At 32.2% G+C, this 26,514-nt stretch overlaps 3 protein-coding genes across 10 annotated transcripts; 2 read left to right on the top strand and 1 right to left on the bottom strand.

Moving 5' to 3' along the window:
• The first annotated feature begins 13 nt into the window (after positions 1 to 13).
• Positions 14 to 17,422, top strand: LOC118443031 (uncharacterized). 2 transcript variants are annotated; one of them, XM_085656814.1, is made up of 8 exons: positions 14 to 748; positions 2,033 to 2,539; positions 2,699 to 3,116; positions 4,483 to 4,674; positions 5,660 to 5,802; positions 6,047 to 6,211; positions 6,295 to 6,461; positions 6,609 to 7,396. In XM_085656814.1, the coding sequence occupies exons 2-7, from the start codon at positions 2,142 to 2,144 to the stop codon at positions 6,449 to 6,451; spliced, it is 1,473 nt and encodes a 490-aa protein (XP_085512940.1). In that variant the 5' UTR covers positions 14 to 748; positions 2,033 to 2,141; the 3' UTR covers positions 6,452 to 6,461; positions 6,609 to 7,396. The 2 variants fall into 2 exon arrangements, with proteins under 2 accessions (XP_085512940.1, XP_035725353.2); XM_035869460.2 differs by lacking the exons at positions 14 to 748; positions 6,609 to 7,396 and adding an exon at positions 17,288 to 17,422 and having other exon boundaries at positions 1,799 to 2,539.
• LOC118443026 (apoptosis-resistant E3 ubiquitin protein ligase 1) lies at positions 7,698 to 26,496 on the bottom strand. 7 transcript variants are annotated; one of them, XM_035869429.2, is made up of 16 exons: positions 26,370 to 26,496; positions 25,858 to 26,066; positions 12,894 to 13,050; positions 12,580 to 12,785; positions 12,196 to 12,395; positions 11,789 to 12,026; positions 11,512 to 11,681; positions 11,259 to 11,442; positions 10,968 to 11,179; positions 10,617 to 10,883; positions 10,456 to 10,531; positions 10,083 to 10,378; positions 9,874 to 9,999; positions 9,595 to 9,783; positions 9,197 to 9,459; positions 7,698 to 9,036 (listed from the first exon to the last, which is right to left on the bottom strand). In XM_035869429.2, the coding sequence occupies exons 2-16, from the start codon at positions 26,033 to 26,035 to the stop codon at positions 8,934 to 8,936; spliced, it is 2,865 nt and encodes a 954-aa protein (XP_035725322.1). In that variant the 5' UTR covers positions 26,036 to 26,066; positions 26,370 to 26,496; the 3' UTR covers positions 7,698 to 8,933. The 7 variants fall into 7 exon arrangements, with proteins under 7 accessions (XP_035725322.1, XP_035725326.1, XP_035725324.1 ...); XM_035869433.2 differs by having other exon boundaries at positions 10,089 to 10,378; positions 26,370 to 26,495; XM_035869431.2 differs by having other exon boundaries at positions 25,858 to 26,051; positions 26,370 to 26,494.
• LOC118443033 (uncharacterized) lies at positions 13,294 to 17,428 on the top strand. Its single transcript, XM_035869463.2, has 4 exons — positions 13,294 to 13,446; positions 13,814 to 14,298; positions 14,513 to 14,875; positions 17,288 to 17,428. Exons 1-3 carry the CDS (start codon positions 13,359 to 13,361, stop codon positions 14,861 to 14,863), a joined length of 924 nt encoding a protein of 307 aa, XP_035725356.1. The 5' UTR covers positions 13,294 to 13,358; the 3' UTR covers positions 14,864 to 14,875; positions 17,288 to 17,428.
• Positions 26,497 to 26,514: the final 18 nt, after the last annotated feature.

Here is a 26,514-nt window from a genome sequence, read left to right as displayed (position 1 = left end):
GAGGGGATCGCTCAAGTTTGATGAGGAGGAGAAAGAGGAGAAGGGTTGTGAGAAGAGGAGAACGCGTCATCGTCGCGCCTTTCCGCGCCGATTCCCTTCGAGCGTGATCGGAGATATTCGGCGAATCTTTACGAACACGTACGATCAATCGTCGATTTTATCCGATTGCATTTACTATTTAATTTCAATTTTTCCTCCTTTTCTTCCTATAATCGAAATCTACGATTGATCGAGAACCACTTGTTCTGGCTCGCTCATATAACCATCCGAATTCTTAGAAAAGAATCGCGTTAAAGACTTTCTACGAATTGTATTAATCTGCATATGTTACGACTCGTATATAACCTCGTTTTTCAGATATATACGTTCTTAAATATCAGAACATACGATTGATAAACTAATTTTTGATTAATTTCTTTTACATCTATTCTTAAAAGAATATATCTTCGATCTTTGTTACGAGCTCGAAAAGTTTTCACACTTGAAACTTTGGAACTAATAAACGTTAGAAAATTAATTTACCGTAGTCATTCACACGTATGCATCGTGTTTTAGCTGTGAATATACCGGTTATTAGATATATCTGTGAATAATTATATAACATATCAACGTGTCTTAAATTCGTTAATATTTTTTTAATCTTTGGTATCGTGGGCTCTTTCTGTCTGTTCTATTATCTCTCTTATTTGGAAATTGCTTTAGCCTTGATTCTTTATCAAGGCCACGAAGTCAAATGCGAAGTTTCGATGTACGTGCATAACCTTCGTTTTGTGGATTGATCGTGATTATGATCGCTCTTTACTTGGCTTAACATATTTATATTACTTCATTTCTCTCTCTCTCTCTCTCTCTCTCTCTCTCTCTTTTTTGTTATTCGTAACGTCTACTTTGAAATTAGGCTTGTGTGATCTACGTGCGTTATTTATTAAAAGAAAAAAGAGTTAGGAAAATAAAAATTATACAATGCTAAATAGTCTAGGAACAGGATTCATAACTCATCGAATGATTGCATTGACTATTGTCACGTAATGCTTAGAATTTAATAGAGAAACTTCGTACCTAAGTACCTGAGTTCTCGCGTGTACAATGATGAATCATACTTTCTATACACTTTCCGTATATGATATATAGAATATAGTTATGTTCTCTGGTATATTCAAGTATATTCAGATACATTTAGGTATATTTAAGCACAGAATACAACAGAGAAACGAGCTATTATATAAATTGATTTTTTAAGCATCGCTGAATTAAAAGAAATTCAACTGTTTACGCTCTACTATTAGCATTATGAATATCATTAGTAATCATGAACCAGTGGACCGGACCGGTACGCAAATATGCGTTCATCAATTAAGATGTATTACAAAAGTAAGGATTATGTCGTAACAAATCATATTTTTGCCGGAAGTTCAACGTCAATCGTTGTCATCTTCAAACAATGAAATGCTTTTTTTCTTTCTTTTTTTTTTTTACTTTAAAACAATATATTTATATCTTCTTAAATAATGTATTTTACTCAATAACATATTGGAATTTTTACAGCAATATGGTAAAGCATTGGCCCACTAATGATTTATGGTTACTAAATGCTATAATGTTGGTAATACAAAATAGATAGTCAGAATATCTCTATCCTAGTTACCGAGAAAATCAATTTTTATAATCACTCATTTCTTTACCACATACTGTATATACGTTTGTTCAAGTATATTCCGGTATATTCCGGTATATTAAGGGAGAAAACAGAAGAAAAAAGATCGACGAATTGAAGTAATTAAACAATTATGAAGATTAGGATATAGCAAACTTATTTGAATATATATTGTTATTAATATTAATTAATTATTTTTAATATTATCATTATCGAATATATTATTCATTATTTTTGATATATTAAAAGGTACTATTGTGATGCGTTTATTTTTGTTATTGGATAATCGGTGGGAAGTTTGAAAGGTTCGATTTTGATATTGAAGATTGAAATAACGTTTCTCGTTCTTCTTTTTTTTTTCGCTCGAAATCTTAAAAGGAAAGTTAAGCAGATTCCGTAACCATGACAAAGAATAACAAAAGAAACAATCTCGATCGCCTATGCGAAGAGAATTTTATCCGCAATATAATTCCAGAAAAAAGAAGCAATGCCAGAAATAACGTACCTCTCAGCGAGTAATTCGCCTATTCTTTACGCTCTGGCGGGGACCAGCAAGGAGGATAATCCTTCTGGTTCCTCGATAACAGTAAATTTTAAACAATGTGTAAGGCATAAGCTTCAGTATTCACAATTGCCTATAAAATGTCAACGAACGAGCCCATATCATCGATCTGTCCGTAATCCGTTTAAATTAATCGGATTAAGTGCAATAAATCATAGTAACGTCTCCATTGCTACAATTAAAAGTTGCCCAGATAATAATCACTCAAATTCGGCCTGTTCTTCACCAATTTTGCGTGCTATCAGTTCGTCACATTGTAGAAAGAGCTTATCCATGACCGATCTTTCACTCGCAGCTATTGATCCAGATATAGCTAATTTCAGGTAAATAAATCAGATATTTTAAATAACAATTTATAAAATTCCATTACATTTGATGCTGTTACCGCCATGTTTGAACACCAATGCTATCTACGCCATGTTCGTAAATTTATCTTTTATACACATACATATATATTAAATATTATTAATTTTTTTTTATAGATCAGAGAGTAATTCGTCGCTAGGACATCGAGAAGATTTAGGAGAACGTAGCAAGGACATCGTAGGAATTAATAAAGGTGTCCTAGGAATCGGACATCGAACGTGGACAAAGAATTTCTTGTCTGCTAACATAGAAGAGGGTGGTAACAGTCTTTCACAGAATCCAGAAAAAGCCGCGAGTATTCTTTGTCATGTATTGATACTGAACGCTTGGAGACGCAGACGAGCAGACGTCGGCCACTTACAGAAAACTATCGAAGAACTAGCACGGCAAATCGAGCATTTACGCTTACAGATCGTTGTTCTCCGTCGTTTGCTTGAGACGGAAAATGGCCGTGTTAATAAATTGAATTGGGAGGCACAGCGTATGAAAACTCAGCTTGAGGAACATTTTCAGGAACGTGATGTTCTCAAGAAGGTAAAAGAAATAATTTGTTTAACTTTTTATACCTTACATTTTGTCGCGTTTACAACAAAATTATTTAATGTGAATGTTATAATATTATTTGTACTAATATAACTGTACTATACTGAGTATAAATTCTATTAAAAAAATAAAAAAAAAATAAGAAACTGAATATACGAAGAGACGACAATGAAAGTTATAACGATAAACTCAATGAAAGAAAATGTAAAAACAATAGATACGCAACTGTTACTTCAAACTTACATGGTAGTTTCATGTAGAAGTTTAATTATAGGGTTAGTTTAGTTATTATAGGATGGATTAATGTATCTGTTATATTAATTATAGAGTGGAGGTTAATGTACTCGTTGAATATTAGGATTTTGTCCTTTTTAAAATGTTGAATTTACTTTGCAAATAGGTGCAGAGTAACGAACAAGCAAACCATCTTCAAATCGTGATAATATTTTTTATTAATATCAAAATATCATTAAAGTTCTTCATACTTGTTTCAAGAAGTTTATAGTTGTGCAGGTTTCATTTGGATACGTTGGAGAATATGTAGTTAGCAGGTGTGACGTATGTGTAAGAGCGTGACACCCTCGGAGCTCGACGAATACGAGAGTTCAATGACGTGTTTCTAAGTAGGGGGATGACGCTACCAAGAGAACTCGCGTAGCAAATTTCAACTGTGCATCGAAGAGTAGATCTCAAAAGTTCATGATTTTCTTTTTTGATCTTTCTTTGATCATATTCTTTCGATGACAAAATATATTTTCATTTCATTCAACAAGTTTTAAAAGCTTTTTAAATCTAACGTTTTTGTAACATTTTTAATATATACATGCGCGCATGTATATATATATATATATATATATATATATATATCAATTTTTATATTGTGATAGCAAAATCAAACGTGACATTAGAAATGTAGTTCGTTTCTCTTGTCGATAGTCGTAAATAAATATATTCGTGTCACTGGTTTTCTCTCTTTTGCTCTTATGCTTTGTATGCTTACATCCACGTTCACGTTCGTAGGAGCAGATACGTGTGGCCAACGAATTCGGAGCGTAGGGTGCTTACACAAGCGAGTATTTGGCACTTCGCCAGCAGCTAATTATGAAACGAAAGAGCTACGTATATCGTACGGTGGTTGCTGTATAGTTCACCAGTGGTCACAAGATTTTATCTGTCGAATACACTATATTTTATTTTTTTTTATACGTAAACAATCATATTATTTATTTCTATATATTTTTATAAATGTACACAATCAAGAAATGGTCTATCATATTAATTAAAATGATGAAAGATATTTAGAATTTAACGCAATTATATTTATAACTATTTAACACGAAGTAATATCTGGTTCTAGGAAAAAGATAAATTGGAAGAAGAAGTCAAATGTCTAGAGGATATTTCTGAGGAACGATTGGTAACAACGGAGAATCTTAGAAACGAATTACTCAATGCCCAAAATCAGCTTCAAGATTTAGACGGACAAATCGCAAGAGATCGTGAGAAATTGTTAAAATTGCGAGAAGATAAAAGGATTCTTTTGGATAAGGTTCATTAGAATTTAATCTTTTAATTAAATATTTTTATTATAATTTTTATCGGTAATGGTTTATCTACGGTCGATGAGACAAACTCCAGTGGAGTACCAGTTTAATGAAGAGCTTCATCATGCAAATCTTTCTCCCTCACTTGGATGTAAACGAAGAGTAGATACTCGTTGAGGAATAGGGCCTTTGACTTCTTAGCAGTAGGTTGTTGCCAATACAAAGCTATCGAATGAGTCATACATCTGCTCAATGAAGGTTGATCTAGAGTGAGGGTGGATTTTCTCTCTTGATACGATGCGAATTCTTATTGGTTTCTAAGAAACAATGATTCACTCTGTTCACCCTCTCAATTTCCAATGAAACGCTGTATTTTTCTAAAGGGCATGCCATATTTTTAATAAAAGTATAGATTATGGCAAACGTTTATTTTTTTTTCTTCTGTAAAATTTTATCGCTTGCAACGAAATTATTGTCAACGATGATCCATTAAAAATTAACTGATCATTATCAGGAATCAGTTTTTGATTAAAATAAAATAAAATTTTGGTTAGTTAGGTCAACGTACGGCGAGGTCGTAGAGAACCTCTGAGTCATACTCTTTGTGTTTCGTTGCTGACTCAATACCGCGTAATACTCCTTGGGTACTAGGAAAAAGGATCGATAATGCTTGCCCTATTAACTCTTTTACGCTGTAGCTTATTGTTGGTAAAATTTCGTTGTATCTCAACATGCTTATCCAAGTTGTAAGAATTCGATTTTGTTATGTAACAATTAGAAATTATTATCGCGATGATCAGAAATTTTCAAATGATCAGATTTAAACTTGAATAGCATCCCGAATACTTACTTCGTACGAATAAATTAAAAGGAAAAATTTCTTTTTCTTTTTTTTCTTTTTATCCTTTAGTTTTTAACGAAGAAAAAGTTCATTATACTTTTCTCTCATTCTCTCTTTCTCTCTCTCTTTCTTCCTCTGCGTAATTTTAGATATCCGCAAGCGAAGCTTTAGCTACAGAACGTGGTAGTAGAGCAGATAGGGCTGAATCTGCCATCGAGGATTTGCAAATTCGATTGGCTGCACATGTCGCACTCGTCGATTCTGCACAGGAACAGAATCAACGATATGCCAAGTAGGTTGTTGATAGATTAAGCTCGAAAAAATTCTACCATATAAAATATTATCATATTTCATTTTCTTTTTTTTTAATAATTAAACATCGTTGTTTACCATTGACGTAAAATATTTGTAATAAAATATTTGAAATATAAGCGAGTATTGAAAATGTTACTTTAACAAAAAATTATTATGTTGACAATATTATCATCGACATTTTTTAATGAATAATGATATTTCTTTTTTTCTTTTTTATTTAGACAATTGAAGGTCAGGGAAGATGAACGAATGAAATTGGAGAAACAGTTACGATCGAGTATAGAAACGGGGAAAGCTTTAAGCTTACGTTCAAACGTTCTTGAAAATCAACTGGCCGATAAAGAAGCTGCCTTGCATCGTATCGAATCAATATATAACGGTCAACTGTAAGATTTATCTCATTTCTTATGTACATAATCTGTATTTTATATAAGAAAATATAACATTGTTTATATTTTTTTTACATAAGAATGGAACTAAATGAATTGAAGGAACGTTTGATCAGACAATCTCAAGAAGGAGGATGGAGCAGTCGAGTTTTACAAATTGCTGGAAGCGTTGTTCGTGCGCCACGGGCTATATTGCGTACTCTATCTTTTTTATCTAGCACTACTGTACCATCTTAGTTTTTATCAGGTATGTTATTATCCATTATTGAATTGAATATTTCTCAATAGATTAATATTTTCTCTTTTTCATTCTATCTCTTTCTATTCTTATTATTTAAATAAAATTTAATACCATGCAATTAGTTTTTTTTTTATCAATAATTGAAATTTATAGTTCAAGTATGATTGGGAAATATGTTAAACGTCAATGACGAGTTTGATATCGATGTTGAGAATGTTTGAAGTCAAAGAAAAGTTTGCGAAGAGAGTTTTTACCTTTCGTCGATCACGAGATGAACTCTTATGGAAAAGTTATTGCACATTATATATGGGGAGGACAAAAATAACGAGCAGTACTGAACAAAATTTACAAGTAACACGTCGGAAGGAATATTATTAGATTGTCTTTATTTTTAATATTCTTTTTTGTTTTTCTTTTTTTTTTGGGAAGAAAATTTACTCACCATTGGAGATCGAATGATTTTATAATTAAAAGGATATTATTATTACATGATGAATATTATGTATAGAATCATGTGGAATATATAACGGGTAGGATAAGTTTGTTTAGAATGTATACGAATAAATGCTTGTTATATACTTTTTAATCTATAAGTTTTACACTTTTTTTTCGCGTATTTTGATAAACTGATGAAAACAAAGTATCGTCAACCCGACCGCTAAGATAACGATGCATGATCTGTTTTTACCAGAAGACGGAACTATGTGTATCTATTTCCAGTTTTTATTTAATAAATATGATTCTCTCGTGCTATTACGATTTCTTGATTCCTTTTTATTTTTTTTTGTTCATAGTTCTCATGTCTCATATCAGAGAATCCTGGTGTTTTCGACAATATAGTTGCAAAGCAATTAAAAGGAAGCATAACTTGGAATATGCTTGCGGCTTATACTATAGTATTTTTTTTTTATATAGAGAAGACTGATGTTATTAGAGTTAATTTTAATGTTAAGCAACCACGTGCAAGTGTCATTGCTTTTGGAAACGCACGATCACATTTTGCATTACTGTGTTTTTAAGTACAAGACGGATCTTAAGCATCATCCACAACAGTTCTAAGTCAGATTCGTGAAATTCCCTAATTGTTTTCTTTTGTCCGTGTTTCTCTTTCCTTTTCTTTTTTTTGTTTTGTTTCATTATTTTATTTTTTATGCTAATCTCGTTGCAAGTAAGATTCTCTATTTTTGTCTTTTCGCATGACGTGTAGAACAGTGGAAGATTTATAATTATCACAAAATGGGGTTTCTTTTTTTTTTTTTTTTTTTCCTGAGTATAGTATGTATTATACAATCCCGAACGGTATAGTCTTGAGAAATGAATTTATTTTTAAAGTGGTTGGAATAACATAATTCACGTTAGTCTATTTGCAATGCCACAACGATCGTGGTCGTGATATTTTTTTCATAAGTAAAACTTCTTATAAAACCCGATCTACGAGTCTCCATAGAAAGTAACAAATATATACCGTCGATATTAAGAAATTTTCTTTTTATTGCGAGATTCACGTATGTACGCACTAATTAACGAATGTCGTAGAGTATATTCTAAATGTACAATACATTGTCTTTTGCCTTTGGCTTTGATTATACTGTGATTGCTTTCGTTCCATAATTGAGTATATAAAATATAATAATATAGAAGAAATATAACGATGAAATATGAAACGATTATATAAATTATTATAGTTACTTCGTAATTTCTAATGAACAATTTGACGATATATATATATATGTATATTTACTATACAGTATAAAGAAAAAAGAAAAAAAAAAAGAAAAAAAAAAAAAAAAAAAAAAAAACGAAAGGATTCAAATCTATATCTTTTTCTATAGTTTCTTTTTTCTTTTGTATGAATCAATAACGATTAACGCGCTACCTTTTTAAAATCTACGATAGTATCTACAAAACAATATTTTAAATACCTCGGTCTTGCCATTATTTTGCAAGTTGAATTATGCTGAATCTTATGGCTCGAGTAACGAAACATGTTCATGTATTCAACAACACTTAGAATACCTTACTTATACTAAATTTTGCTTTGAGAAATCGAGCAAATTTTCATTGATAATGAGATTAAAAATTGCTCTTATATTGTTAGTATATAACGGTTTTTATATAAAAACGTTACCACAAGCCATTAAATGCGGCATGTTCTTACGCTTAAATTTTGATGGTCATTAGCAGAACATAATTTAGCTGAACATTTGTTAAAGATATTTCAAACGACTTAAGTTTAACAAAATGCAGTTCATATGTTTTTTAAGAGTATAAAAGCTTTGTTAAGAAAAGACATTATCGAAAGTAAACATTGGAATGAAAATTAATACTTGATATCAAATAATAAAAAATGGGACACAATATACATTATTTCAATATAATGGACAAATTATATCGACTAGAATAGACTAGAGGTTAGCTTGTATATTTATGTATAATGTGTGTATGTATGTTTTTATCAGTATATAGCTTTTTTTCTTGTTAGATCATACCAAAACCTTCGGTACCTTCACTGATCGCTAATAACAACGCTCGTTCGAAATGATCGTAGCACTCGTAATCGGGTAAGCAGAGTTGATTGAAACTAAAAAAAATAAAAATAAAAAAAAAATAAAAAAAAAAAAAAAATAAAAAAAAATAAAAAAAAAATAAAAGAAATAATTATAAAAAAATAAATAAATTTTAATTAGATGAATCAAGTTACTTGTAATTAAAATATTTATGTTATTTTAGAGAGCACGTACCACGTATGAGCTGTAGGTAAATTCGCGAATGTAGGAGCCGCTGTTATTTGAAAGCGTGGACTTAGTTGTTGAAATCCGCCAGGTGGTAATTGAGAACAACCAGTAGTAAACTGAAGTAATCGTGCCATTTCTTCTCGCGTAAAATTACTTACTGCCGTCCAAAACCAATCAAGGACACGTAGAAATTCTGGAGAACTTCCATTAGCTATGTGATGTGTCCGTAGGTCTGCTACGTTATATTCACCGGTTCCACATAACAGTAACTGTATGAATAAATATCATTAGGAAATATACAAATTGGTAAAATGTGAATTAAAAATACATATGTGTATGTATATATATATTTATATTACATTTATATATATATTATATACACACACAGAAGTATTGATTCGTACTTCTAATTCATTTTCATCGAATATGCCTAATAGGTTGTCTGGAATGAGTTCGTTGAGACCACGTAGAAAGTGATCGACTTCGTTGCGAATTGAACTAGCGAGTCTGTGTTGCGCTAACGCGTCTAGATACCGAAGTTTCGTATCATTGGTAACGCGTACTTTACTACCTCCAGGAATTAATTCTGCTACCTGTAAGGAAAAGAAAACAAAAAGAAAAAGAAAAAGAAAAAGAAAAAGTATAAGTTACATATAACATATGAATTGAATTTTCTGGCTCACCTTTAATAATTGACCGTCCTTATCGTATTCCTCTTCAACAAAATACAATTCCATTTCTTCCACATCATTTTCAAGAATATATTTTACTTTACTCAAATATAAATCGGGATCATCTTGTTCGAAATACTATAAAAAGTATTGTGAAATAATGAGTTATGGTTTTCATTTGAAAAAGTAATGTAAATAAATTTTGAATTTTGTACAGATACCTTTACCTTATAATGCACTCTAAGACCTATAATTTGTGCAAGAAAAGATCTTGTAAATCTTGCTCGTACCAACTGTCGATACGATCCTCCGAGTGCCGATTCGTATAAACATTTGCCAACTATACGACCAGCGAATTCGTAATGCTTTAACTTAAGATGAGCTGGTCGTTTGCTGTTAGGATGTACCAAAGCTTGTTGGGATTCACCAAACGATGCAAACAAACCATTTCCTGGATCAAATAAAGCCGCGCAGATCAATTCGAACCATTCACGGCGTACACCACCCCAGTCAACTCCTAAATTTTACAACAACGATGTGAACAAAGTTGAATTATAATATTTGTATGCATGGATAGTATTTATTGATTTTTACCTTGTTCGCCTTGAAACGTTATTTCAAAGTTTCTGCACCAATCGCTCACTGAAAATCCTTTAGTAGCTTTCATCGACTGAAAACAATAGAAAATATCACAAAATATGCAATTTTAGAAAGTACTTGTAATAAGGATGATCTTAATAAATTTTAGTAATTACCGATTCTAAAAGTTTGTCTCGTTGCACTTTCATTGAAAGTTTCTCATGATAATATTTCTGGTGATGTTTTCGAACTTCGTGATAAAAAAAATCTTGTTTATCGGCGAAGGTCTCACTACCACCGATATTTTTAAGAAGAAACAATGTAAAGGTAGCGGCTATTATATCGCGATATAAAGAAATTAATTCGACAGGTGGTTGACATCCGTCGTCTATTGAAAACGAATGATATCCCTCGTGATGATTGTTCAAACAGTCAAAATGAAACTGGGAACGTTAAATAATCTTATAAAGAAAGTAAAAATTCTTTAACAAATTGTATATATTCAATCGTGTTGCATAAACACTTACCTTAGTCGAAGGACATAGTCTAAAAGTAACAAGTCTTTTAGGAATGAATTTTAATAAATATTCCTTGATCGTTAATTGCTTTGGTGATATATAACAAAAGACTTTTTTTGGCTTAGAGAATCTTTCACCTTGCATACCTAATAATTTAGCAACGTAGCATATATCTGGATCTTTAGAAGCAACATTACTATGAACCAATCTAGCAACTGAACCTAAAGAAGAACAAAAAACGAAGAGAATAGTAAACATACGAAAAATATATATATAATTATAAGGAATTATTCAACGTACTTTCCAGAACGATAATGTCAAAGTCTCCATTGTGTAATTGTAATCCTGCGAGGCTAACAGTCGCATGATAACAACCACCTTTTGGAAAGCTAACTTTCAATCGAACTCTCTGATTTGGAGAATCGTAGTCGAGATGAATCGAGTAATCTATAACCGATCCTTTTTCCGCATGATTACCTATCTGCTGTTAAAATATTCTAATGAATATCTTTTCTCGAATGATTCGACCAATCCCAATCAGAAAATCACTTGCCTGAATAATATTGACATCGTACCCTTTAGTGGGTTTTTCGCCGGGACCGAATATGCATAAGTTATTATATTCATCTCGTGGTTCTATTGTCATTGAATGTGCAATGCCAGCTGTACAAACGACCGTAGAACTTTGACGTACGAAGACGGTTTTATTTGGATCTGGAGGTCCTATAAACAGAAAAAAAGAAAAAAAGAAAAAAAAAAAAAAAAAAGAAAAAAAAAAAGAAATAAATTTTTCATTTTATATATTTTTCTAACACCAAGTATATTCTTACCAGGCAGAAAATTTTTAAGAAATGGACTGCCGTGAACGTGACATGATCCAATAAGTACAGCTATTTTGTATTGTCCAGCATGGCGGACGGTGAACTTCACTACTGCAGTATTTGCAGCTAAAGGATCGGTACCTCCTAATTCTATTAGAGTAGCTACTCTCCGCGAGCCTTCTGTCACTTCCACAATGAGATTATCCTTGTCGCAGATCGGATATGGTTGACCGTTTCGTTGATAGAACTGAGGAAGGTAATATTTAGAGAGAGAGAGAGAGAGAGAGAGAGAGAGAGAGAGAGAGAGAGAGAGAGAGAGAGAGAGAGAGAGAGAGAGAGAGAGAAAAAATCCTTTTTGTATAAAAATGAAAAAAGAATTCGGATCAAAACAAAATAACTTATTTCAATTGTTTTACCTTTACAGTAAAAGTCATTGTTTCTCCTACAAGTTGTGGCTCTTCCCACTCAAAATGGACACGACAGTTGCTCGGTAATAAATATTTTCCAGTAACATATTGCAAAAGAGAATGCTTAGCTTCTGGTGCTAATGCAGGCTGCGTCATAGCAGCCAGAGTAACTAAACCAGCTACTGACACGGATACTACTAACATTCCACCTGAGAAATAATATCCGAAGATAAGAATAATGATAAAGAATAGATAAACAATAATAATAGGAGAGATTGTAAAGAGGTAAATGATTCATATTAATTACTAATGAATAAAATAGATAACAAAATGGGAGGGAGTTATAATAAACGGTAACAAATGTAAAAGATATTAAAGTTTAATCAAATATACCCCATGTCCAAGCGTCTTGATGTTGACTGTTTTTTACAACAGCACTCCATAGATCCGCCTTTAAAGTTTCTAAATCTCTCTTCGAAGTAGGTAATGCCTGCCTGGCCTGAATCCATCGTTGTAGATCCTTGCCAAGCGTGGCTTGTGCCGCAGTGTCCTCCACCCAATATACATCTTCCAGAGACATAACGTCCATTTGCATTAACCTGATGGAAACAGAGAATATGATTTCTATTATTTTCTTATCCGGTGAATCAACTTGAATTAAATTGAATTTTTCTATATTAACAAAATGTAATCAAAGCTTTTCTTACTTTTGATAATAGCTATGTAAGCCATGATCCGCCAGCCATTGACGTAATACAAGCCGTTGTTGCAACAAACGTGCTGCACGTTGTAAACGTTCTTCATCCTGTGCCGGAAGTTCGGGTAGCGCGTCGACTTCACCACAGCTGGCGAGGGTCGAGATACCTAATAACATTAAAAACGAAATCCGATTGAAAATGAATTTATTACGTATCTTTAAATTAAGAGATAGTACCGAACGTACTGTAGACATTTTCATTTTTATTTTTGAACGAATCAGTATATTTAAAAGAGTTCGAATAGACTGTGTTTACGTAATAATTGTTTCAAAGATATGACCATATCACGAAGCGGAAAATGTTGAAATTGATAATTTCGACGTTGCAAGGATTTGTCCATCCTACACGAACATTTCCGTTTTATTCTTAATTAAGAGATCATTTAGAGAAGAGTAAAGTTTAAAATTGTTCAGGATGGATCGTATATTCTTCGTGTTATTCTATATTTTCAATTTCATGGTGATAACATTAGCAAAGTGTACCGTTAACAATTATGAAGAAGGTGAGATGAAGTTACTAATACAACTACAAGTAAAATATCCCTTTATATATTAGTTGATGCTTTTAAAGCATCCTCGATAGTCTTATTAACATAATTTCTATAAATTGTGACGCATATCCTCGCTTCATGAATATAGTTGTTGCCGATAACGAATATTTACATTCGTATTATGTTTCTATTTACCATTAAATCAGTCGCTATTCTATATTTGATGCATTGAGACGTGAGCTCTAAGTACTAAAATGCACAAACAAATATTACGCAATGAACAGGAATATACAATATTCCTTTCTATTAGCATTACTACAATAACAAGCAATTTCTGAGAATTGGATAAATTAACAATAATTATTTATAAATCGTATAGGATTTGGGAATCGAGTGAAGTGTATAAACGAAAGTTTGGAAAAGTCTTTGGATCAAGGCAATAACGTAATATCTGCGATTATGATCTTTCAATCTGATATACGTCAACTCCCGAAAGACGCATTTTCAAAATACGCCAAGAATCTGGTGGCTCTGAACTTGCAAAACTGTAATATCAAGGACATAGACGACGATGCCTTTCGTGGCTTGACTTATCTCCAGAAACTCACTCTCTCGAGTAATAACATTAGCCAAGTGAAGGATCGTTGGTTCCAAGAGCTGATATCCTTGCAACAGTTGGATTTCTCCTATAATCAGATCACGACGATCCAGTCGTTAGCCTTCGAGAGATTGTCGAATCTTCGCAGACTCGATCTTAGTGAAAATCGACTCGGATGTTTGGAAAGCAACGTTCTGCAACCGTTGAGAGCCCTCGACAAGTTACGTTTCGACGGTAATCCACTGACCTTCCAATGTCGTGCAAAGGTAAATCAGAACAAAGCTCTTTCCACATGATTAGACTTGTCAAGTTGCCAATTTGATTTTTTCCAATTTACGTTCTTACTTTCTTTTTTTTTTTTATTGTTGCCTATCTATATCTTTCAACATTTTCAACGTTACCTCTTCAATATTATTCCGTTAGTTTATTCCCGTAGAAACTAATCAATCGAAAATATTTCATATATCTCGAATGTTTTAGTTAACTCTGTGGCTAAAAGATCACGGTGTTAATTACAAGATCGATCTGCGTGGTCTGGAATTATGGCTGGACAACGTACTTTGGCTCTGTGCCATGGACGATTCCATTCCCTTAGGGGATAAGAACGAGCAAATGGTTGAATGCGTCATTTTGAATCTTTTCAATCAATTACGTACAGTTTGGATGTTACTCGTTTCACCATCAATACCGCAACAATGTTCGCAATTGAGGAAAGATCTTACGAAATGTTTAGTGACTGGTGGACATAAATCATTGACAAATTCTGCTACAAATGGTGCCTTCATAAAGAATTTACTTTTACAACTTAGAGAGTCGAAGTCGAGTGCTTAATTCGATTTAACAGTGAGTTAAATCTTTGATTTTTTTTTTTTAATTATGATTAATCGAATTTTTAATGTTGTTATTCAACAATATATACTTTTATTAAGCTGAAATAATTGATAATATCGTTCGAATGTTCTTTTTCTATAATTTACATGATAATAAAATGGCCTTAATAAGAAAGAGAACAAGAAAAATGATGTTGTTACATTTACCCATCTAATTAGACATTATCGTAAAATTAATTTTCTTCGTTGAAGTACTTTCAAGTCCTTTCTTACTCAAAGAATTAATCATCGTAAGAAAGTAGGTCCTTTTGATACGGATCCGTCGGCACGTTTACTCAAGAAAATACCACTTCGAATTTATTATGCAAAGTATACTAACGCGAGCGTTCACTCAAAGTTTCTAAAAGTACTTATCGGTACTTTAGCATTTATTATAATTTATCCGAACGAACGAATTGTGAAAGCGCGAAAGAATGAATCTTAATTTATCTTTTTATTTGTGTGAAAAGTTAAAAGGAAAGTATTTTCTGGAAAGATAAATTTTTTGTGGGGAAAAAACAGCCACGATGATATTTTGTTTTATCAAAATGTCGAACGATAGAAAGAAAGATGGATGAACAGTTTACTCGTTTATCTCGAAAAATACATACGTCGAAAAATGTCTAAATTTCGAAGACGAAAGAGAAAGAAAAGATAGGAGAGAGGGAGTGGGAGAGGGAAAGGGAGAGGGGGAGTGGGAGAGGGAGAGAGAGAGAGGGAGTGGGGGAGAGAGAGAGAGATGGGAAAAGGGAAAAAGGGAAAGAGATAGACAGACAGATATGAAAGAACAAATATCGTAAAATAAAATGAAAAATCGATCGATGTCGACTCACCGGAAGAGGCGCTGCCGCTGGGCCGCAGTGACATGCCGATCGACGATATCTCATCGACGAAGAAGTCTTTGTTTTCGCGTTGCCCATCTCGACAGGTTGGATTTTTGTCCGGCATAATTCCTTCGGGTCTCTTTTCCCTTCTGACAAACCTTTTTCTTTATCGACTAAGATGTATTTTTTCCGCAATTACGTCCGTCGGTTGTCGCGGTCATCTTTTTTTTTTTTTTTTTTTTTAGACAAAATATTTGTAAGATTCCTTTTATCGCGAGCTTCGTCCTTCCTATCCGATTCTACGATATAGTTTTTCTTCAATTTCTATTTCTATTTATTATGAATCATTCTATGTGATTGATTCTAACGAGTGGAAAATTGCATTAACCAAGAAATGAAAGAGAAAAATATATTTCTAAATTTGAAAAAATATAGCGAGTGGAATATATTCTGGGTCATGTACGTTTATTAGAAAATGAATAGATTTCCGGTAATATTTTCGTTTCACACAGGGAAAAAAGATGTTTATCGACACGCGAGCCAATTTAACATCAATGCATTAATCTATGTATATTATATAGGTATATATAGGTAGTATATACGCAAATATATGAATATTTTAAGCGTATCTATACACAGCAAAGTAAACTGGTTTTGTTGAGAGAGAAAGGATACGGAAGTAGGAGTAATAAATTTAAATCGCATTAATCGTATGACAAATACACTACAAAATCGCGCGCTTACGAATGTAGAATACAATAGAAGAAAAATCGATAATTCATGAGAGAAATTAGTCCATCCATTTTATATAGCTTTTTCTCATTTGTAACCAAAACGCGATACATGCAATTTATTTTCGATAAATCATTAATATTACGTTTTAACAGGCATTTAAAAAGAAATTTAATTACGGTTTATCGAGAAAGAAAATTTTTTTACGATTTATTCGCACGAATCAAAAAAGAAAATAAGGACGAGACACACATGATCGAAGATATGTAATAACGATTTGTCAAAAGCAGTAATAGGATGCTATGAATTAAGGATACCTAAAAAAAGGGGTCGAGAGTCCACTCGAGGTCAAATCAGGGTCGCCATATCTATGATGATTCCCTTCCTCCTACACCTTCCCGTTTACATCTCTTCTCTTCTTTCTATGTCATTTCTAAAGAGAGAGTCGTCTTATACACGAGAAATACTCGAGATTCTCATTTAGTATAATTACGATTCTTCACGATTTTCGATGATTCCAATTAGAGTCGTTGCCTCGTGAAAATAACGATCGGACAAATCAATTCTTTTGTTTGGCAAAATGACGAATATTTCATTGAGAGATTATCTTTATAAAAGCACGTTAAAAAAAAAAAAAAAAAAAAAAAAGAGAATAAAATCATGCTGGTTTCTAATGGAACATTTATTAGTATTCAACTAATAAATTTACTTTCGTTTTTATTTTTATTTTTATTTTTTTTTTTTTTTTTTTTTAATTTTATTTTATCTTTTTTCATAGATCGACGAATTATAGCGTCGTACATTATCTAAGAAAAATATTTTCTTTTCAGGCAAGAGTGGTATCAGATTTCATTAGAAGCATTTGGAAAAATTCGCATTGGACCCTTGACCTTTTCGGACAGATATCCTTCGCTGGTATCACTTCGTGCTAACGATCCTTTCGGCGTTAAGAGAAAGAGGAGAACCAGAAGGAAAACCGGGGCATATGTATGTCACACATACTCATGATTATGCATAAGAGAGTAGTAGGTGTTATGAAGGTAGGCCAGATCGATTCGCTGTTTTCCATCTCTCTCTCTTTCTCTCTCTCTCTCTCTCTCTCTCTCTCTCTCTCTCTCTCTCTCTCTCTCTCTCTCTCTCTCTCTCTGCTTGCATTCGCTGCATGCGATACCGGGTCAGGATTATCAAATTCAATTTCCATCTTAAGATATCTTTTACTCTTTCGTGTCTGTCAGCTATCCTTGAAAACGAACTACCATTATATTTCAAAAGTAGAACTTTCGACATGTGCACTAACATTGTGTTTACATCTTCCAACGAAAGAAATCAAACAAAGTTTCTCGGTGTGTATATCCACATATGTAATACGTATCTGATCCTACATCTTAAGCCTTTACAAAACCATTAGAATCGTTTGTTGTGTTAGAAATAGTCGGTAAGGTCTGTAGAATCGAATCTTTTATCTCGTAATCTGATTTAATATAATATATTATAAATATAATATAATTATATATTATCTTATATCTATTGAACACATATATCGTTTATAGATTGTATTCCAAGAAGGTACGATAATATTTATAAAAATTATTTCAAAAATATTTTGTCTCAAATCTTTTGTTTAACTCTTGTTCCTTTTTTTCTTCCAGCTTAATTATTAGGGTGAGTGGTGAATGCTATTTAAAACTTTATTCAACAATGGGTACGCGTTTGCGAGAAAAATAAAAAGTATTCTTTTCTCTTTTTCAGGGTAACTTTGAAATCACTTCTTTTTCCAAATACCTTTTATTCTCAGTTTTTAGTATGGCACATTAGCATACCGTAGATATGCATCGCATAGGCGATACGAATCACGTGAAGGATTTAAGAGACCGTACATATTGTCTAAGATGGACAAAAGATAGAAGAATTGTTCGTTGCACTAATTAGAACTTCATTTTTTTCTCTTTTTTTTCTTTCGCGTCCTAGGCACAATCGAGGGCGCACACACGTTGTTCGTAATGAACTTAATTAGAGAATCTCTTTTCATCAACTTAAACAAATTTTTTAAAGCGTATCCTATAAATCTTAGTAAATATTTTAAATAATTCGGTGATTAATCGTCTGGAATATTACTTACATTTATTTAATTCTCGAATAGGATTGAATTTTTTTATTTTATAAGGAAATTAAATAAATGTGCATATATACACATATATGCATATCGTATAGGAAGAGAGAAAGAAAGATTTTTTAATCTTTTAAATCGTATCGTATAACTGTGTAAATATTTCAAATAATTCCATAATTAATCGTTTAAAATATTTCTTACGTTTATTTAACTTTCGAATAAGATTGAATTCGTTTATTCTACAAAGTATATGCATACATATACGCTGTATAGAAAGAGAGAAAAATATTTTTTAATCTTTTAAATCGTATCATATAATTGTTTATAAATAATTCAACTAATTCGATAATTAATCGTCTAGAATATTTCTTACATTTATTTAACTTTCGAATAGGACTGAACTTGTCTATTTTGCAAGGAAATTAGATAGGTATACATACACATATGCGCTATTATTGCGTTTCTCTTCTAATCATTCTAATCGGTGTTTAATCGGTTTGATATATAAACAGAATAGTCTCTGTCGTTCAAATCCGATTTCATTTACGATTCTCTTTTGGTTGTAGAATTTCACTCTTAACGATACGTTTTCAACGAAGCTCTGATCTAGTTTCATTTCCTTCGTTTCCACCTCATTAAGTTGCAATATAAACGAAAGAGATTTCGAGCTAGGATAATCATGAAATATTACCATTCTCAAAGATTTTGTCGATTAAAACGAAAAGAAATATTTAGATAATTTTTTTTTCATTGATCGATCGATCGAATGATAGCAAGGATCATGTCAACGTCAAAGGATAAAACATATCTACTATTTGACTACACAAGAAATCGATTTGTCGAACTTCGCATGTAAGCAAGGTAGTAGTTAATAAAGATAAAAGAATTGATTCCTTTCACCGACCTTCACCTTTTTGCGCGTTTTCTTTTCGCACGGGTACGATCGTTCGATTCCGTTACCTTCAAATAAACTTTCGATAAAGTAGTCATGTTTTTTTTTTTATTTTTCGCCCCTTTTTTCAAGAGCTTTGTACTTAAGAGAAGATAATTAAAATCGACGACGATAAATCAAATTTTACGTATATATTAAATACTTTTTTTTTTAGATAATTCCATCTCTCTCTCTCTCTCTCTCTCTCTCTCTCTCTCTCTCTCTCTCTCTCTCTCTCTCTCTCTTTCTCTATTTTTCTTCACGTAGAAAATATATTCATTTACAAAATGAAATCGACATGTTTTTCGAAAATTACTTTATAAAGTTCCGAAACTCTCGTTCGAGAAAAAGGATAAGAAAGAGAAAAAGTAATAAGTTTCATGAGATGATCTCCAAGTAAATATTTTTTTAAGAGTTTATTAGGAATCCATATCGCGGAAGTACTTGAAACGTATGTTTCAAGACGCGCTTTATGTTTTGCGTAAAAAAGGACTCTCGTTTTATCAAGAAGGGAAAAAATTAGTTTATCCACTTGGTAAAATTCGTCTCTTCTCTCTCTCTCTCTCTCTCCTTTTTTTTGTATCTTTCTTTCTCTTATTTTATACGAATAATATTCTCGTTTTTATCGACTTTAGGATAAGGAGAATATTTTTACTTGTTGATGTTTTTAATAAAGCCAAAGGTGAGAGAAAAAAAACAAAAGAAAAACAAAAAGAAATCAATTCAGTATCGCAAGAATTTTTTTAATGAAGCCGAAAGAGAAAAAAAACAAATAAGCATAAAAAAATCGAATTAATTTATAGCAAGTATACTTGTTCGTCGCAATGGCGCGTTTTCAACGAATCGATTTTCGTTCAGCCGTGCGTTGAAATTTACATCTCTGAATTTGTTCTTTTTCTCTTTTTCAAAAGCTTTTGATCGAGTTTTGACGTTGGCCGTGTGAAAGGAAAGCATACACGTTCATTCTTATCTATAAACTTTTCAAAAAAAAAAAAAAAAAAAAAAAAAAAAAGGAAAGAAAAGAAAAGAAAAAAAAGAATAGAAAACTAACAATATCAAAGCAGGCGATATGCCTAAACGATCGAAACATTTCATCTTGACGGCAAGTTATTCAGTTTAGTATAAATTTAGTATTTGTTACGTACTTCGAAATCGACGTTGAAATTTAGGATGCGAGACCGAGCGATCATCGATTTAGAAATAAAATTGCAATAACTGTCGAAAGTAACGTCGTAAATGTCATGATCGACGGAGATACGTTGTTATTTCTCAAAGGTATATACATACATACATACATACATACATATATTACATAGTAATAAGTCATTAAAGAGAACGTTTTTACGATCTAAAGCTATAAACTATGAAACGAGATTCATTGTAAAAATTAATAAAACTTTCTATCTCGAGATTGATATTCTTTTCTTTTTCATCTCGTAAAACAATGATTAGGTATGACAAATTCCAATATACTTTAGGAAAGAAAACTGTTGAGGAAGAAGAAAATGGCGTGAACTTGATACTCGTAAAACGCGTGGAGGTAGTACTTTCGCGTTCATGCTTGAGTAGTACGAGTAAATCTCCGCAATGCAGGACATCTCTCTCTTTCTCTCTCTCTCTCTCTCTCTCTCCCTCTTTCCTTCTCTAGAGGATCTACTACTTTCAGAAATCTCGAATAGCTCGCATGTACGAGATCGTATCGTTACTTCTAGCATAAGGGGTGGTGGAAATTGTGACGTCAACCCCTCTCTCCCACACTTTTTGTACACGAAACAAACCGTAATACAACCCTTCTCAAGATAATGAACTTTCGAATTCACATGTCATGCATGTGAACTTTGCATTTAATTAAAAATGCAAATAAGAATAAATGGAAGAGAATCTTTTTATAGGAATAAAAACATATTTGAATAAGCTTTCTTTTCCATTCGTGTTGAACATGATTAACATGAATCTTTCAATTAAAAATATATTTGAGTATAGATTAAAACGATTACAGATTTTTGACGAAATTTCTATATAAGAGTTTTTTTTTCTGACGTACATTAAAACATATGAAATATCACGGCTAATCTTCGAAAAAAAAGAAAACCTAATTTTTATCTTAGATAGCATATTATTTTTATATATTTTTACCACTTTTTTCTTCAAAAAAATGATATATTTAGAAAAATTTGTGTTTCGTACATTTCATACCAGCAGATTTTGTCTCGCTATATTTTTTTTTATTCGTTAAATAACAAAAAAAAATAAATAAATAAAAAGGAAAAAAAATGAAAATTTATCGAACAAAAATATCAATACACTCAATTTTCCACTCGTGAAGAAAACATACAATGATTCTATATAAAAACTAACTAAAACATATTCACAAAGAGAAAAACAAAGATCTTTCTTTCTCTCATCATAATTACATATTTGTAAGTAAACAAAAAGAGCTTTCCGAACATAAAAAAAAAAAAGAGAAAAAGATAGATCGATGTCGATAAAAGAAAAGAAAAACAAAGTCGAAGAGAAATGTCACTTACGATTTCGACTAATACTTCATCGTGCCTGTCGGAGAAGATCGTCTTGGCGGAGGGTGATCGACTTTAGACGCGGGGTATTGAAGAACAAGAATAACAAGAAGTAGAAATAAACGAAGCGGAAAGGAAGGACCTTGCAAATTTAATAAACAACAACGACGACGACGACGATGAAGACAACAACGACGACGAAGACGACGAAGACGAAGACGAAGACGAAGACGAAGACGAAGACGAAGACGAAGACGAAGACGAAGACGAAAACGAAGACGAAGACGGAGAAGAAGACGAAGAAGAAGTGAAGGAAGGAAAGCACGAACAGCAATAAAAAATCTTTTTTTTACGATTTGAGAAAGCTTAGCGGAGCAGGTTGATCTACGAGAAACGAAGTAGAAAAGATAAATGAAAATGAATGTATAAAGAAAAGAAAGAAGGGAAAGAAATTAAAAGAAAAATAAGAAAGATTAGATCAAAAAGGGGAAGGTTTAAAGTGTCGAATAAAAAAGCGAAGCTTCTACTCGAGACACGACACGGCGCGTCTACTAAGGATCGCTCGCGACTACTCGCGGTGGCGGCGCGTGTCAAAGGTTCCAAGAAGGAGGCTCGCGCTTCGCGGTTTCCCCGTCGACAAGGACGCGCCCTCTGGCCGCGCGCATATTTTTGCCGGACACGCGCGAACTTCACTAAGGTGATCGGCTCCCGCGGCCTCACGCTTCACGACTACTGCACCCTCGCGAGACGCGTCTCTGAGTTCCCCCTCCACCTCGACAGAGCCAAGGCACCCACTCCTCTACTCTTTCATCCCCACTTTGACTCGACCTTCTTAAACGCGCGTCCTTCCCGACTCCTTCGATCTTTAACCGATTACGCGCTTCTTCCACTCTATCGTATTTTCTATTGATACTAAGTATTTGCCAAAAATGTCTCGTTATCTTTTTAACCCTCTATAAAAGTCTACGTAACTTTCAATTCACGTACGCTTATATATATTTATATATATAAATTAATATTATATATATATAAATATATATATATATAAATATATATATATATATATATTTATTTATTTATTTATTTTTTATTTCATTTTATCATTATGAAATTTTTTTCTCTCGTTTTTCTTTTCTTCTTTTTTTTTTTTTTTAATAGAACTTTTATATTTAATCTATACTAGCATATGTAATATATTATATCATATAAAAGTTACAATAGTAATATCATAACTTTCACCTGTTAGACAATTTTTTTACAGACACGATAAAAAATTGGATTATAAAGGATATTAAATCTTTTGCATTATAATTATTTTCCTAGTTTTTTTTATCTGAAATTTATATCTCTCGTATATATAAATTTCGTTTATTATATATATATATATATATATATATATATATATATTTTTTTTTTTTAATTTTCTTCGTACTAATTTGTTTTAATTATTAAACGAAGTTGTCATAATGTCAAACGTATTGTTATCATGCCAGCGGTGACCTCGTAATGGAAAGGTTTAATACTGATATCCATCTAATTATAAAAGTCCACGTAATACAGCTACTTCTTCGTTTGTTTCAATTTTTTCTTTTTTTCTTTTGTATTATACTTGTCGAAATAGAACGTTAGATCTTTTGTCACATTTGACATTTCTGAAAGGACAGGATAAGAAAGAAGTGGTACAAAGTACAAGAGTACCGGACGTTTATTAGGACATATTCGTTCATTCTTTTCATATTCATTTAATGACGATTATTATTTTGTTGTTTTCCTTAAATATGAATTAATTAATGTGAAATAAATATGAAATTTTATTATTTCGAATTTATCTTTTCTGATATATAAATTTCTTACTATGAAATAAATACGAAATGAATTGATATATTATTTCGAATTTATCTTTTTCCGATATAAGAATTTCTTACTATGAAATAAATATGAAATGTATTGATTTATTATATCGACTTTGTTAGTTCAATTGATTTATACGATATATAAAATAACGTCGAGCTTGATAATATTTAGCAATAGAACGTAATCGAACAATTGAAGTGGTCGTTATGCTATGAAAATCATAGGTCGTTGTAGTTCGATTAATTTGGCACATGCAATGAATAGCACGCATCGAAGTAGTTCTTTAGTTATTGGTCAAACAGCAAAGATGAGCTATACTTGGTGACACGTAGCAACCTTCCACAATCCAAAAGTGGAAAGGGAAACCGCACGAAAATATCTGTTTCGTGAAATTTTAATGTTTATCGAGCGAAACTCAACTAGGAACTTGAACGTAATGGCCTACGTGTGCCTACATAATAAGAAAATTGTCCGACGATTTATTAACGCAAAGATAATCGCGATTTAATGAAGGTTGTTCGTATTAATCGAAACGTAAAGTGATTTATCTTTAATATCAAGTAATATCGTTTCATTATGTTACACTTATATCATAAAAAAAGAAAAGAAAAAAAAACAAAAGAACTAATATAAGGATTAGATTTTTTTCTTCAAGGAGAAATGACAAAAAAAGAGAGAAAAAAAAAGAAAGATGATGATGATAATGATGATGATGATGAACGAATGTTCGTTGTAGAACAAACGAGAAAGAGGACGTAGACATTTTTTTTCGTTAGTTTTTAGAGAAATTAGTCCGTATGAATGCTTTGAAGTGGTGTACTGAGCGCACTCTTGGGGGTCAGCCACAAACATACACAAAAGAACGAGAGAGAACGAGGGTTCTTTCCCACTCCCGAGTGCGAACATCGCGCAGTGACATTGCTGCAGCTGAAAACTCTGAATCCGTTCCTTCCTTCCAGCCTCGAAACGAGGTGCAAGATGTACTCCGTTAAAAAGAAGGAGAAGGAGGAGGAGGAGCAAGATGAGGTGAAGGAGGAGGAGGAGGACGGAGGTTGTAGAAAGGCCTGGGTCGCGCAAGCGCTTCAAGTCTCATATCTGCGAGCCAACTGGGCCAGGACACGAGCAAAGCAATGTCAGCATATCCTGTAAATCCTCTTGATCGAGCTGGACCGAAAATTATCAATGCCCCTACCCTCTTTCATAAATGATGTTACGATTCTTTATCTTTCTTTTTTTTCCTTTTGTTTTTTAAATATATATTTATTGCATTCAAGGAATCGCGTGATGCGTAGTTTATTTCCATTTATCTATCCTCAAATCGATATTTACTTTATAATTTAAAATGACATTGTTATTTATATTCGTTCGTTCGAATTAGCAAAGAAAAAATAAGAGTATTTCGAAATTCTTTCAAATATCTTCAATAAATTCTTTTATTTCACGATCGATTATATAAGCTGCATGTGCGTGCATAATAGAAGATAAAAGCTTCATTGTTCTGTTTCATAAATTATCAGCTTTACTAATTTGTCACAAACAATTAGTCATACTATGTGATAACTCAATTGAATGTGTCATTTTCTTTTCTTATCTATAGAATTTAAAACCAAAAATAAGATAACAACGTTGTATCAAAGAATAAAATCTTTGTTTAATATCAAGTGATGTGTTCTTCTTTATAAAAAATGTTTTATCGATATCAGAAAAAAATGTTTCATAAGATTTAGTATTATAGATTAGTAGAAAACTATAGTATTCGTTTTTGTTTTATATTATGTATTGCGTATTAAGAAATCAGTAGCAAAGGTGACTGAAGTTACTTATTTGTTCTTTTTCTATTTGAACTATTTGTAGACAAGTTTTAACAGTGAAATTTTACATAATAAATAGAATTCAAATGATTGTTTTATTAATTCTCTTAGAACTGTTATAATAAATCAATTTGTAACGTTGAAATAAAATTTTGATAAAAGAAAATAAGATACAAACCTTTCTTTCTAAACAGAGGACGATATTGCTTAAACCCAATCTCAGCAAGCCATTGATCTGCTTCTGTGAGATCTCCGTTGCTTCCATTTCCAGCAGCAAGCATCAGAAGTTTGCCCAGTGAGAGGATCATGGAAAGGGCCAGAAATACCCCCGACAATACTGTCGACCATCGTGCCATGGTATGGATAGTGCATCTTTAAAAGCAAATCCTGATGATAAAAAACACGAAACATTACATATTGTTGCATTAAAGTTCCTTTACATATAGTACTAATGATATCTTATTGGTAACAATTTTTCTCAAAAAGTAAACCAAAGATAACTATGTAATGTGTATATATATATTCATACACGTGCATGTATGTATAACTTTATCGATTATGCTGAAATTCCGGCAATCGACCGATCGTCAACAGGTCATGTGTCAAAAATCGTAGGTTATGTCGACTTCGTGTTTGTAAACAAAACAGTTACTTTGTAGAAACATTAATAATAATTATCGATCGACTCACCACATTTTTTTGTAACACCGAGGTTACGAACAACACAACAGACAGAACCGTACTCGCGCTCTTTTAAAAAGTTACGACGCATGAAGCGAAGGATAGAACGAGAATTATTTCTCTGTGTATATCTGTAGATGGAGTGATAGGTGGG

The sequence above is a fragment of the Vespa mandarinia genome, chromosome 4, assembly GCF_050613455.1.
Source record: "Vespa mandarinia isolate Hongniang chromosome 4, ASM5061345v1, whole genome shotgun sequence".
Lineage (NCBI taxonomy): Eukaryota > Metazoa > Arthropoda > Insecta > Hymenoptera > Vespidae > Vespa > Vespa mandarinia.
Note: the sequence above shows the minus strand (reverse complement) of the source record. Positions and strands in the feature narration are given on the sequence as shown.

Coding starts and splice junctions, on each gene's coding strand:
- LOC118443026 (XM_035869429.2), bottom strand. CDS start 26,035: ATGGCACGATGGTCGACAGTATTGTCGGGGGTATTTCTGGCCCTTTCC. Junction 11,682..11,788: donor TCTTAAAAATTTTCTGCCTG/GTAAGAATATAC, acceptor TTCTGTTTATAG/GACCTCCAGATCCAAATAAA. Junction 9,037..9,196: donor TTACCTACAGCTCATACGTG/GTACGTGCTCTC, acceptor TATTTTTTTTAG/TTTCAATCAACTCTGCTTAC.
- LOC118443031 (XM_035869460.2), top strand. CDS start 2,142: ATGCCAGAAATAACGTACCTCTCAGCGAGTAATTCGCCTATTCTTTAC. Junction 3,117..4,482: donor AACGTGATGTTCTCAAGAAG/GTAAAAGAAATA, acceptor ATCTGGTTCTAG/GAAAAAGATAAATTGGAAGA. Junction 6,212..6,294: donor TCAATATATAACGGTCAACT/GTAAGATTTATC, acceptor TTTTTACATAAG/AATGGAACTAAATGAATTGA.
- LOC118443033 (XM_035869463.2), top strand. CDS start 13,359: ATGGATCGTATATTCTTCGTGTTATTCTATATTTTCAATTTCATGGTG. Junction 13,447..13,813: donor CGTTAACAATTATGAAGAAG/GTGAGATGAAGT, acceptor TAAATCGTATAG/GATTTGGGAATCGAGTGAAG. Junction 14,299..14,512: donor CCTTCCAATGTCGTGCAAAG/GTAAATCAGAAC, acceptor CGAATGTTTTAG/TTAACTCTGTGGCTAAAAGA.